The sequence below is a fragment of the Trichechus manatus genome, unplaced genomic scaffold, assembly GCF_000243295.1.
Source record: "Trichechus manatus latirostris isolate Lorelei unplaced genomic scaffold, TriManLat1.0 scaffold00031, whole genome shotgun sequence".
Taxonomy (NCBI): domain Eukaryota; kingdom Metazoa; phylum Chordata; class Mammalia; order Sirenia; family Trichechidae; genus Trichechus; species Trichechus manatus.
In genome coordinates, this window is record NW_004443967.1 from 22110606 (window position 1) to 22124277 (window position 13672).

The 13672-nt window shown below is 59.7% G+C and overlaps 1 protein-coding gene across 1 annotated transcript; it reads left to right on the forward strand.

Annotated features, from left to right (window-relative positions):
* The first annotated feature begins 267 nt into the window (after positions 1 to 267).
* VENTX (VENT homeobox) lies at positions 268 to 3749 on the forward strand. The gene is made up of 5 exons (XM_004374992.1): positions 268 to 505; positions 725 to 883; positions 2328 to 2488; positions 2571 to 2917; positions 3656 to 3749. The coding sequence occupies exons 1-5, from the start codon at positions 268 to 270 to the stop codon at positions 3747 to 3749; spliced, it is 999 nt and encodes a 332-aa protein (XP_004375049.1).
* The last annotated feature ends 9923 nt before the right edge of the window (positions 3750 to 13672 follow it).

Below are 13672 nucleotides of genomic sequence, written 5' to 3' on the forward strand. Positions count from 1 at the left end.
CGGCAAAGGGGTCCAAGCTTCCTCGGGTTTTCTGCGTGTCTCCCCTGACCCGTCCCGCCCACAGTGGATCCTGTGCCCAGCCTGGCCCACCATCCAGCTCCCTTCGGATCCTCTGCGTGGACCCCTGGCCCTGGGGGGATCTTCTTCGTGCCCCCCTGGGCTGTCTGGCCCTCTGTGGGTGTTATGCGTGGCCCCCTGGCCTTCAGGGCACCCTCTGCGTAGCCCCCGGCCCGTCCAGTCCTCGAGGAATCCTCCACACGACCAGCCATGCCTCCCTCCTCCGACCTGCCCAGGGGCCACAAGCCGAACTCCAGCTTCTTCTCCGTGGACTGGCTTGCCCAGAGCAGCCACCTGGGGCCGACGCACACCTCCAGGCCCAGCGAGGTCTTCTGGAGGGGTCTGAGTGCCCCCGCCTGGGCGCCCAGCAGAGGGGAGCCCTCTCAGAACGTGGCCATCGATGGGGCTAAGACCCCAAATCTACACGTGCAAGGGGCGCTTGTGGCTGGTAGGTCTAGAAGGGGAAGGTCCTTCCCAGGTCGGGGTGGGAGTTGGGGAGGTTCTTGCAAGGCACCCACACACCCTGACCACTCGGGCGGTTCTCACAGGGCTGTAGTGAGGTCCCCTTGGGAGGGAGCGCTTCCCCTCTGAGGGAAGCTGCCTGCAGGCTCCCCTTCCCCACCCACCTTGACCGTGCCAGCCCTGCCCTGCCTCGCCCCTCTGCCAGCCACAGCGTCTTCCCAGTTCCCAGCTGTGTCCAGCGCAGGCCTGCTGCCCACGGGCACTCCAGTGACTTGTCACCGTCACAGTACCCCACCCTGCACCCAGAGGGCAGCCCGTCTCTGCGTTCTCCTTGTCACTCGCCGTGGCTCCGGTGTCTTTGTGGGTGTGGTCTTCAAGCTCCACATTGAGCCCTTGAGACCCAGGTCACCAGGAAAGGCAGTCGCTTCTCAAGCCGTGAGAACCGGCCTAGTGGCAGAGAGGTTATCACTGACCCCACAGTGAGAGGGGCCTTCACTTGGCCCCAAACCTGTGCCCATTCTCAGCCAACCTGGAATCTTGTCATTTTAAGAAAGCCCCGTGTGTGTGATTGAAGTGGCCGCTGGGCCTGGGCTGCATCCAGAGACACCACCTTTGCATTTCTGCCCCTGTGGGTCTCTTGGGAGTCTGACCAGTGGCTCAGAGTAATCCTTATCTAACCCTTTGTTGTGTGCTGACAAGATTTTTTCCTCAGTTTGTTTTCTAATTCATTGTAATTTAATCCATTGTTTTAGGTTTAAAGTCTTACTTGGTCAACAGTGGGATTGATATCTATGACTTTTAATTTTTAAAAAGTTTGAGTGATTCATTGGAATAATTTCATACTTGGGTGAAGTGAAATATTTAATTTATTCTCCTAAACCAGTAACCTTCCCCCCACCACAAAAAGCTAGCCAGTCATCATTGTCATGATCCTTCACGATAACTGGTTTTACTGCCTGCTGTCTGTCCCTCTCCACTCCAGAAAAATCAGGCAGGAATAGCCAATGCTTTTTGCTTTCAGAGCAGTGTCAAATCTGCTCCTCCCAGAACAACCGATGGACATGTTGATCAGACTTGCACTGCGTGCTGACCACGTGGGTACTCTGCACCCCATCTTCCTTCCTGTAACTGCGCAGGACCACTCGTGGGGTGCTTAGGGCTGGCCCTACCTCTTAATTTTAGAACTTAGGAAACCAAGGCTTGCAATCAGCTAGAAGGTGGCAGGTCCAGGCTTAATGGGCGCCTGCCTTGGCTCCTGACTAAATCCAAATGTGAACAAGCCGATGAGAAAGGTTGGGCCCCGCCCTCCTTGGCTCTCTGGGTCCCCCAGGCCTTTGCACATAGTGGACACTCCCCAGAAAGCCCCTCCTGCCACCCTACCTCTCCTCATCTGGTGAATTTGCTCCTTGGCTGCAGGTAAAAGAAATTGCTTTCTGGAGGGATGTGGGTGAGGGTGGCTCTGGGAGCTGGGGCACTCGCTGGCGGAACCTCACCAAGACTGCCTGTCTCAGCCCAAACTACTCTAATCTGTTTGTCGCCTTCCTCCGATACACACGCCCTGAGCATCCTCTGGACCCCTTCCACCCCTGAGCTGAGGGGAGGGGAGCTGTAACCTCCAAGACTGAGCAGGAGACTGGGGTGGTGGAGTGAGGGGAGAAATAGGAGCTGTTCCTGCTTCAGGGACACCAGGGCTGCCTATCCACAGATGGCCGCTGGGTCTGCTGCCCAAGTAGCCCTGAAGCTCCGGGCGCCTTTCACATGGGGGGAGCATGTCCCAGGTGGGCAGACTCTCACCTGTCTTCCTTCAGGGCTGAGCAAGGAGCCAGACCCCTCGCGGGCTCCCCGGGTGCGCACTGCCTTCACGACAGCTCAGATCAGCACCCTGGAGAGCGCCTTCAAGCTTCGCCAGTACCTGGGCCCCCAGGAGCGGAAGAAGCTGGCCAAAGAGATGCAGCTGACGGAAGTGCAGGTGAGTTGGCCCCCAGGGGAGGGGGTGTGCTGGGTGGATGGGGGTGGTCTGTTCTCACTTCTGCCTGGTTTGTTTCCCACAGATAAAAACCTGGTTTCAGAATCGCCGAATGAAACACAAACGCCAAATGCAGGACTCACAACTCAGTGTCCCCTTCTCCAGACCCCTCTACACGCCCCTGGCCATCTATCCGCCATCTCCAGTCCTGGGTAGCAGCCTGCAGCTCCTCTGCCCCGGGGCACACTTGCCTTCGCCCCCGGCTCTGGTGCTACCTCCGGGCTCCTTCTGGGATCCCTGCCCAGTGGAGCAGGTTGCACTGGCCTCTGCGTGGGATCCCTGCCATGGACAGCCTCTGATACGCTACCTTCCAGAGCCTGGGGGCCCTGGGGCCTGTGTGCTCTGCCCGAAACCAGGGATGCCTTTTGAGGGGCAAGGCAGTCCAGAAAGGGGAAGCTGCCACCCACGCCCAGGGTCTGCTATTGCCCTGGAGAGATGCTAGCGGTGCATGTCATCAAGGCCGCGTCTTGCACGGGGAGCGTTGCATGTGCGTGATAACCCGTGGCGGCTACCCTACCCTGACCACCTCAAGACTCTGTAGAGTTTTATGGCTGGAGATGTTTTAATGTCACCGCTTCACTGAAAACTACTGAAAGGAAGGGTCAGTTTAGGGAGTAAGCGATGGGTCAGGGAGCAGAATCAAAGGCCAAAATGGATGTGTTACATGTGGGGGCTTTAGCATATAGTAAAGGGATAATTTATTCAATAGAAGGTGTTGGAAAAAACTGGTTTTCCTATTGGGAAGAAGTGCAGGTCCTTATACTGCACGCAGATCAGCTTGGTCTGCAGAGACAAGCCCGTGAACTATAAGAAGGAAGGGAGGCTCTGCCGTCACAGCCTTGAGATTTGGGTGCCTTTGTAATGGAGCCACCACAGCTGGAAACCAGAAGAGAAAATAATGATCATTTGCCCACTGGAGAGTTAAGGCACAGGGTGGTGGTAGCATCTGCTGCTTGCCGTGGCAGCCTGTGTGTGCCAGGAGATGCCCATCCCTCTTCACAGCCCTTCTGTACATCCTGTTGATAAGGAAAAGGCTGGGGGAACTGGATCTGAGTTCAAGTCGTCTGATCTCGGGTGTGTTTCATCCTGAGTGTTTCCTCCTCCCTGCAGGGTGGGGCCCAAAGGCCCTCCTGAGAGGCCTCCACTCTACCGAGATGGGCAGACAGGAGTGGGAGCCTTCCTGCAGAAAATCCAGACGTGCTGAAGGGCAGGAGCATGGGACCCTTCCCTGAGAGACAGCCAGCATAGGCAGAGCCTGGCAGAACCTGCATCAGTGCAAACCAGAAATGAACACCGTGTCCACGTGGCACACTGAGGGAGTCTGCCCCAGTGAGCTCGGTGAGGGAGCCAGCAGGTGGCCTTGGCAAATGCCAGCAGGCAGCGGGTCCTCTTTGGCTTTCAGGAAAGCTGAGTACCATCTGTCACCGACTAGATGTCCCAACAAGAATAAAGGCATGATCGTTTCTTAAAGTTTATTTGCAGAAATACGTCCATCAGACTGTTAGCAGTCTTGTAATTGCTGAGACTTCTCATTGTTCGTGTGCGTCTTGTTTGAAGTGTTTATAATGAGCAGGTGCTTTTGTAATAAAATTCATGTAACGAGTGAATGGCTATTCATGCCGAGGAGATGTCCCTGTAGAGTTTCAGGGGGGCCTTCTGGGTCACTGGCTGAGCTTCTTGGGAGTAAGCTGGGTGTCCGCTGGGTTTGCAGATGTGCTCAGGGCCAGGGAGGCCGTTGGTCCACATCACTGGAGACAACTGCACACAGGCACAGGCCCCCAGTGGCTGGGTCACAGCTGAACTCTTTTCCATCCTGGGTTTTAATTCCTCCTTGGTTCCTGGCCACAGAAGCTGCACGGTATTTAAGGTTTCTCCCAGCTCAGGCCTGCGCTCTGGGCTTCTCTGACAGGCAGCTGCTGGGGCAGGAACTGGTCCGATGGGAGACATCTGGGCTTTGAGCAAGTGGGGGCGTTCTGTTCACACCTCCCCTCCCTTCCTGGGGAGCGCACTGGGAGCTGGGTAGGCACAGGTGTCTAGGGGGCAGGCCCTTTTCAGACTCCGTTTTTGGGGAGCCGACTGTCAGGCATTGAGAGCCCGCAGAGGGCCGGTCTCCGCTGGGATTGTTGAAAGCTGGTCTGCAATGTCCCACGTCACCTGTAGAATCCATGAGCCATTTAGCCAGCCAATCAGCCCGTCTCTCCCAGCCCCTCCCAGGCCACCCCAACACATCTCCCACAGACCCGACAGGAAAGGTCTTGCAGAGCAAATGCAGCCCCCCCATAGTTGCCACTGCAAATAGCACACCCCGTTTGAAGTGCTGCAACCCTGGGGGAAGGCCACTATGCCAGCCTCATCTTTACCTGCGGTGAGCCGTCGGGGGTGGGCTGTGGCATATGGTAAAGGGCTTGTCTCCTGCATTCCCAGGCTGGTGTTCTCGGGAGCAGAGTACTGGGCTGGGAACCCCCTGTTGTGCCTGGCACCGAGCTGGGGACCCCAAGCCACCCTTTTCCCGAACCAGCAAGATTCTCACCCCCAGCCCTGGAGTTATTTGCAAATAGCAAGGTGGCAGGTGAGGAGGAAATGCCCCAGTGCCCTAAGCTCCCTGGAGCACACCTGCTGATCATCCCTGCGCGCTCCCCCCCCCACCCCCACACCCACCTGCCCCATCCTTGTCCTCTTTCACTGCCTGCCCGGTCTTCTCAGCTGGGATTTCCCGGAAAGAGCTGATGTCTGGACCTTCATTTGGCCAGGCTGGACTCCACTCAATGACCCGGGGGTCTTGACGGTCACAGTCCCTGCCCGTCTGTTATGAATTGAATTGTTTCCCCCCAAAATATGTGTTGTAAATCCTAACCCCTAGAATTGAGTGGGCACACAACAACATACCTGTGGTTATAGTCCCATCTGGGAATGGGTTTTCTTTGTTATGTTAATGAGACAGTATTAGTGTAGGGTGTGTTTTGAGTCAGTCTCTTTTGAGATATAAAAGCAGATTAAGCAAGGAAGAAGTTAAGCAGAGATGGGGGAAGGTAGACGCCACACCACAGGAAAATCACCAAGGACCCAAGGAACAAGGACCTTCCCCCAGAGCCCACAGAGAGAGAAACCCTTCCCCTAGAGCTGGGGCCCTGAATTCAGATTTGCAGCCTCTTAAACTGTGAGAAAATAAATTTTTGCTGTTGAAGACACCCACATATGGTATTTCTGTTCCAGCAGCACTAGGGAAGTGAGATGCTGTCCTAAGGGACCATCACTGTCCTCCCTGCCCAGAGAACTTCCCATCTGACCCAGGCAGGGTCATCAAGAGCCCCACCCTGCAGCAGGGCAAGGGCACATGACCCAGCAAGGCCAGCTGAGGCCCCAGTGATCCTGGAGGGGGGCCCTGATGTGATGCTGGGGGATTGCTCTTTCCTCTGGGCCCAGGAGCTGTGCTTGCAGCCTGCTGGTGGCCACGTGGCCACAGGATAAGAGTGGAGGCCAAGCAGAACCTTTGGCACCCTGATCCATCCATGCCTGCAGTCCACCATCCTCCTCTGGTGCTTGTGACACGGGATATGGGTGTCTGAGAGTGACACCGCAGCTGAAAATCTGCACCCAGCACACTGTGATGGCGGCTTCATTTGCACTCATTAAAAACGGAACCTTTAAGTGTCTGGTGGGGAGGTTGTATATAGCACAGCAAGCCTGTACCCCCACCCCCACTCCCTCTGCAAGGATGAGGTGGGCTGTGTGCAGGGAGAGGTGTCCCACACGTGGTCCAGGACTCCTCCCACCTGGCAGCTCCCCAGCCCTGCCCTTCGGCCCGGCCCTTCTTCCACCCACCCCCTCCCACACGGAGGGAGGGCTCCTAGCCCTTTGAAGGAGCACTATCAGATGAGATTAAGGGAGAGGCAGGCCTGGCCTAGCTGGGCGGGCGGGCTGCTGATAAAGGGGCGCCTGTTGGCAAAGAGCTAATCGCTCCATTTGCTTCAAGGATGAGCGGATAAAGGCTCAGCAGCTTCCATGACAAGGCGCCCAACACGGACAGTGCCGATGGGCAGGCCCCAGGGACTGGGCTGGGCGGTGGGGGTGGGGTCTCATCTACTCTTCAGGCCTCTTTGTGCAAAGTAACAGCCCGGCAGCCATTGCCAAAGCCCGCTGGTTCAGGAGGGCTGGTTTCGCTGTTTTTCTACTCCTGCGAGTTGAAGATGCAGGTTCCAGGCACAAGCCAGCTCCCACCCTGACCCGTGGGCTAGGCGGAGCTGAAAGAGGCCAGGTTATTACCCAGGGGCCACAGTGCCAGGACAGACAGGCAGGGAGGCCAGGGCCGAGGGCACTCCTGGCAGGACAGACAGCAGCTCCTCACAGTCACCTAGAGCCTCCCCCAGCCCCTCCCCCCAAAACACTCAAGCCCTCTAGCTCAGCCCCTCCCAGGCACACCTCCTGGACTCCAGGGTGGTCCAGGACCCCAAGGTGCCCCTCCATCCCCCACCCCGTGTCCTCGTCCTCAGAAAGGGGTGGGGCACCTGCAGGCTATTTTATTCCCTTCGTGTGTATGAATCCTGAATTTAGTACCCCTCGGCCCGCTCTCCAAGGTGGTGTCCCCTTTTCAATGTCAAGGAGAGAAAATGGGCGGGGGGGGGGCCTCCTGTACACATTCATCATCAAGACATTATCACGTTGAGGAAGTTTAAACAAAATTAGCTTTATTGATACTTCTAATGAGAAAACCAATGCAGGTTCATAATTCTAAAATTACAGCCAATTGAGGAGAAATAAATGCTGTTGACAGCCACCGCTGTTGGCCAGCCTGCTTCTCCAGTCTCTGCGTACACAGACCCACGTCCACCCCGCGCACACCTGTAGGAAGACGGTCATACACACACAGTTTTGTTGCCTGGAAAGAAAATTTCCAGAGAAAAAGTCACCAGTCCTCCCGACCCACCCTGCCTGGCCCCGGCTGCCCCCTGGGGACATACTCCGGGGCTCTGACTGCCCCACCCCAGGCGGAGTCCAGAACCCAGGCATCTAGGTATGAACTCCGGTGGGATAGCCTGTTGCTTTTGCCGCGTTTTCTGTCCCCCACCAGTCCCCCACCCCGTTAGATTCATCCCAGAGCATCAGATGGCGTGGGTCCCCTCCTCTGCAGCCCACCGGCTTCCAGCAGGACAGATCAGCATTGTCCCCACACGCCCCTCTTGTCCTACAAGGTCGATTCCTTCGCATCCCAAAGGGAAGCCACGAAGCTCCTCGGCCAGCCCCGGGGAGGAGAGCGGAGGCGGGGCCAAGGCACAGAGGCCAGGACGCTGGAGCGGCTCCGCGGAGGCTCGGAGGAGGACCCCGTCGCCCCATTTTCCCATGCCCTATACCTCTTTAGGCCAGATCCTCAAAGAAGTATATGCATAGGAAAAAGGAACGACGAGCAGATTCTGCGAGAAGTCGGGCAGCCGCATCGCGGAGGGCGGAGGTGAGGCCGCTGCCGCCGGGGCCTGTGGATCCTGTGGATAGAGAAGGGATGGGGCGGGGGGCTGGGGGTGCCCGGCCACCCTGCTTGGCCGGGAAGCAGCCAGCCTCGCCTTACCGGGTGCAGCCTCAGCAGGTCCTCGGCGGCGGAGTCTCGGGCGCAGCGGAAGGAGCTCTCGCCTCCGCCGCGCTCTGCCTGTTGCCGGCCAGCGCGCGCCCCATTTATGCGCGGAGGAGACCTTGGCGGTCCCGCACGCGGCAGCGGTCACATGCGGTAATCGGCTGCCCTGTGCCAAGGGCCCCGTTCCACCCCCGCACCTGCGAGATTGGGGCACAAAGCCTGCTCAGACGAGGCACGCGGCGGGCGGGGCGGGGCGGGGCCGGGGGTGCCCAGGACCCTGGCGGGGCGGCCTGGCCAGTTGCCTCCACACACTTATCTTCGAAGCGCCTCTGCTTGCGTCAGAGACCAGGAACACGCAGTGGGGAGAAGTGCGCGTCCTGGGAGGGGCCTGACCGCCCCTGAAGCCCTTGATAGCAGTGCCTCCGGCAGCTCCCCCAGCCTCAGACGGCCTTCCCCAACCCTCCTGCCCCCGCCGCCCCCCAACCAGCCTGCTTCCCGGCTCTGCCAGGTGCCCAGGCCAGTAGACTTCCTCATCCGAAGCACTGGGTACCCCGTCCCTCACTGTAGGAGGCTCTGAGCCCTGGTCCCGAGCCTCAGGGCCAGGGGGCTGCCCAGGTGTCCCGAGCATCCCGTGGGTCACTGGTCCACAGTGTGAGGCTTGGTGTGTGGTTAGCTCTGTCTCCAGACCCCCTAACTGGGGAGGAAGGGCAGGGACTTCAGTCTTGGAGGGTGAGAATGCAGGGCCAGGCCTGGGGAGAGGGCGCCTGGGGGTTGCAGACTGAGATCAAGGCCCTGCCTGCAGAGAGACAGACACAGACAGACGGACGGATAGGACACACACACACAGTTCTGTGCTTTTTGGCGTCTAGTGAGCACTGGCGGGAGTGAGGGAGGGGCTGGGACCCTGTGGGTGAGTGTCTGCCACTCTGTCCACAAGGGAGGCTAAAGAGACCCCCCGGCCTGTGGGGGTAGGCACAGGGGTGGGGGGAAGAGGAGGAGGCCCCAAGGAGTTCTCAGGCTTCCGCCACCAGATGCCCCCCTTCCCTGTCCCCGGAGAAGCACCCCAGCAGGGCTCCTATCCCGCAGCGCCCACACCCCTCTGGTCTCCCATGGCCCTCCTGGTGGCCTGTGCTAGTTAGCGCCTCACCCCAGGTGGAACCAGGCATCCGGGCACTTGACTCACCCCCATCACAGGCCTCTGCCCTCTGCCCTCTGCCCTCTGCCCTCCGCCCTCCGCCCTCCACCCCGCGCCTGGGCTCCACGGCAGGGTCGTGTCTGTGTGTCTCGCAGTGGTTCCACCTGTGTGAGGGGAGGGGGGTGCAGCGGGCTTTCCCAGTTGTGTGTTCCTGGGGAAGGGGGCACCTGGACAGGCAACGGTGGGACCCCCGGGGGGGACTGGTGAACCCAGGAGGGAGACCAGGTGAGGCCTGACTCACCACATCTCTCCCAGCTTGGCCCTGGTGGCCAGATGGTGTGGGGCCTGGAAGGGGGAGGTGCAGGGACCCCGGCAGCTCCGCCCCCTGCCAGACGGCCCACCTGCAGGCCCCTCACCTTGGGGAATCTCCCCTTGCTCAGACCCTGACATTAGCCGCCCACCCCACCGGGACAATCAGCAACAGAGTAGAGAGATGAGTGGATGGACTGTGGCCATTTCAGGAGCTCCCTGGGGCTCTTGGGGTGGGGGTGTACAGGGGAGGCTGCTCTGTCCAGGGGGCCTTGGGGCCCATCTTACAGAGGAGAAGGGGGGAATGTGGCTCAGAGGGGGACCCTGGAAGGCCTGGAGGAGGAGGGAACAGGACCCCCCCTCCACCCTCCTGAAGGCCTTGAGATCCCAGGAGGAGTCCACCCGGACACTGGCAGGGAGGGTTGCTGATGTTGGTTGAAAGCCAAATTTTCCAAACCTCTGAACCTAAAGAGAGAGACCGCAGAGCCAGAGGTCCAGGGGCCTGGCCCTCAGGGCCTCAGCAGAGTCCCCCCACCACGAGCGGCCATTGTGCAGGATCTGCCCCCCACCCCCAGGTTCTCAGCCCCTCACTGCCTCTCTCTCCAGGGGCACAAGGCTCGGAAGGGCCCTGTGAGGAGCCACCTCCGGAAGCCCCCGGACCAGCTGGCACCACCGAGGGGAAGTGGGGTCAGAGGGCATCAGGGCTGAAAAGAGCTGGACATCGGCCAGCCAGGGGCACGGTGGCCAGTACAGGCCAGACCCGCAGGACTGTGGGTGGCAGGAGGCCACGACACCCTAAATGGGCTCACAGTCCAGGGTGGGAGGAGACAGGAAGTGGGTCACTCCATCTTACAGAGGGGAAACTGAGGCCCAGAGGGGACCCTCAGACTCTGTCCCACATCTACCCTGGGCCCTGGGCCCCAGAAACCATCGCTTGGGGGTCCTGCTCAGCAATCCCCAGCCGATCCTCGTCCCAAGCCTCCATCTTCATCGACTACCCCTTCTTAAAGCTGCCCCGTTCCCGGGGCTGTCTTGGCTCCCGTAGTGTGCCCTTGGGCCGCTCACCCAGCTCCCTGGCCTGGTTCTGCATCTGTGGGGAGGGGAGGCCGGAGGAAAGGGGACAAACAGACGGAAAGACGGCACGAGGACTTGGGTTATTCTAAAGCATCAGCAAGTTATTCACTTTATTTTCTTTAACTTCCTTTTTCCTGATCATAAAATTGACACCTGCTACGTATAACGCATTTTAAAAGCCCAGAGAGATGTAAAGACGTGGAAACCAGGCACAATCGTGGGGGGAAGATGGCGGGGGGGCATTGTCAGTCCACATGGAAGACCACAGCTCTGAAGGGAGGCCGATGTGTCCGGATGGTCCCTGTGGCCCTCCCCAGATTGGGGTTCTGTTGCACGGACGCTGCCACGGCCGGATATGTGGCGTTTCCGTCACCCCTGCCTCTGCTTTAGCCCAGGGAAGTTTGAGGAGTCCCCCTTCCATGCCCCACGTGTGATGGAAGCCCTCGCCCGCCTGCCCGCTGGAGAGGGACAGGAAGGACAGCTGGGGACCACAGGGAGCTGGGGGTGTCTGGTGGGTTCTGGGTCTCAGGAGTCTCCCTCAGGCTGCCCTGAGGGGCTGGTCCCAGAGGTGGGGGGCAGGGCTTATCCAGGAGAAGGCCCCAATCCCGGCCCCACCTGTGGTGACCCATGAGAGTTACGGACCCCTGGAGTCTCAGCCCCTCCTCGGGCTTGTTTTGTGGGTAAGCCTCAGCCGAGGGCTGAGGGAGGAGGAGGAAGATGGCCTCCGTCAGGGGGCCACCAGCAGATGGACACAGGGCCTCTTGACCACCACACAGAGCCAGGCAGGTGGCCCGAAGCTCCTCCCCTGCTTTCCAGTGGCTTGGGGACCACCCTCCCTGCACACCTACCCAGAAGCTCCTCGGCCCAGCGCCAGGTGCCTGGATGAGGGGACCGAACGCAGAGCGGGGCGCCCAGGCACAAACCCCATGTGAGGGGTCCTGCTACACAGATACAGAGGCGGGGTCAGGGCTTGGGCCCCCTCACACCAGAGGGTCTCAAGATGGCCACATGGGGCAGGGGCCAAGATGCTGGTCAGGCCGGAAGGCCCACAAACCTCAGCCTGGCCCACTGTCTGCCCTCCCCCTCCAAGGCAGAAAGTGCCCTTGCAGGCCCTGGAGGACACATTTGGCATGGGGCCGGGGCTGCGGTGATAAGGGGTGGCCTTCAGGCCGGCCTGCTCGCTCCATTCCCGGGGGTGGGGGTGGCACAGCTGTCTTTGGTGGCTGGAGCACAGGTCAGGAAAGCAGCCCACTGTTAACCCTTGGTTAACTCCACTACCGAAGTTCCCAGAAGGCGGCCACTGGTCTGTGGGGTGAGGAGGTGCCTGGGGCCAGTGTACCCCTGTCACTATTGGCTGGCACCTTGGCAGGGCAGCAGTGCCAGTGGCCCCTCTGCAGGGGAATGACGCTCACTGTCAGCTGTACTGGGCACTGCCCCAGCCTCAGTTTCCCCATCTGTGAAAGGAGGTGCTAGGAAGGTCAACCCTCTGGAGACAGGAGTTTCTTGTGAAGCCAGGAATGTGTTTCCCCCACGACCAAGTGGCCATCCACTCCTGTGTGCTGACCTAGAACTGAAAACGCCCCAGAACTTGGACAGTGATGGTTACACTCTGGGGACCCTGGAGACTCATCCACAGGGAGTAGTAGAAAACGGGGTCCCTCCAGACCATGAAACTTCTCAGCAGGAACAGAACCACCGCTAACTTCAGCGCAGGCGACTGTGCTTAATTCACGCTGAGCGAGTCGCCGGCAGGCACGTTCCTTTACGTGGCGTCCAGAGCCTTGGCTAACCCCCGGGCAATGGTCAGAGCTGGTGACAGGATGGCCTTCGTTCTGAGTGGGCAGTGGTTACACGTGTGTGCATTTGGCAAAACCCCTCAGAGTGCACCCTGGAACCAGTTCATTTCACAGTCTGAATCGTAGCTTATTAAAAAATCTAAAATAACATAAAACAAGAGGGCTGTACCGAGGGATGGTGGGAGGTGTCCACTCGGACAGCGTAGCGGCTGACCCTGCGAGAGGCATCCCAGAGGCCCGCGAGGAGCCTCCCGGTGAAACACTGGACACCCAGTTAGATTTAGCCGCAGAGTGATGACCAGGATTCCCTAGTGTAGGTGTGTCCCTTGAAATATTTGGGGCGCATTGCACATGGAATGCTGTGCTAAGAAATGCTCCGTAGTTTGTCTGAACATCACGTGGAACCCGGCGTCCCGAGTTTGTATTTGCTGAGCCTGGCAGCCCCGCATCCCACTATGGGGGCACCAGCTTGGATAGTGCGGGACGGAAAACCTCGTCTGGGGCACTGGAGGCCCGTGCTGGACCTCTGCTCTCAGCACGGGGAAGGCAGGGGCAGGCGGAGCAGGCAGGGGCCTGAGGGGCTGGGGCCAGGGCGGGCATGACAGAATTTGGGGAGGCACCGCTGGGACGGGCAAGTGGGGCGGCTCGGCCAGTGTGGCTCCTGTGGCCCTGGCTACCCCACAGTATACCCCCTGGGGGGTCTGGCGCCCTGGGCCGGGCTGTGTGGTGATGGCCGGCTGGGTAGGCCAGGCCTGGGAGGGCTGCGATGGGCTGTGGGCGCATGTGGGCTCAGCCTGTGCCCTAGCCTCAAGGAAGGAGGCAGGGGAAGAGTTAAGCTGCAGCCCTGCACCCCCTCCCTGCACCCCCTGTCTCTGCGTCAGGCCTTTCAAGGCTGGCTGTGACTCCCTCCCTCCGAAGATAATCGCGTCTTCTTGATATTTTCTTTCTCCTCTGCACACTCGCCCCGTATCTAGACGCTCTCGGGCCCTGGGAACCTTCCGCTCCCTCCAAGGCCACCTCGCCCTGCCTTGCACGTACCCTTGGCGTTGCAACCTCTCCACAGGAACTGAGGCTGCTTTGTCCACTGTGGCCCCACAGCCCCCACCCGCCTGAGGAGGGTCCCCAGCCCCCCACCAGGAGCTGAGGCCGCCAACCAGTGCATCCCCTCAGCCATACTCTCACACACTCACATTCACACACACTCACACGTTTTCAGACACTCACTCACACTCACACCCCCTCCCTCCAGA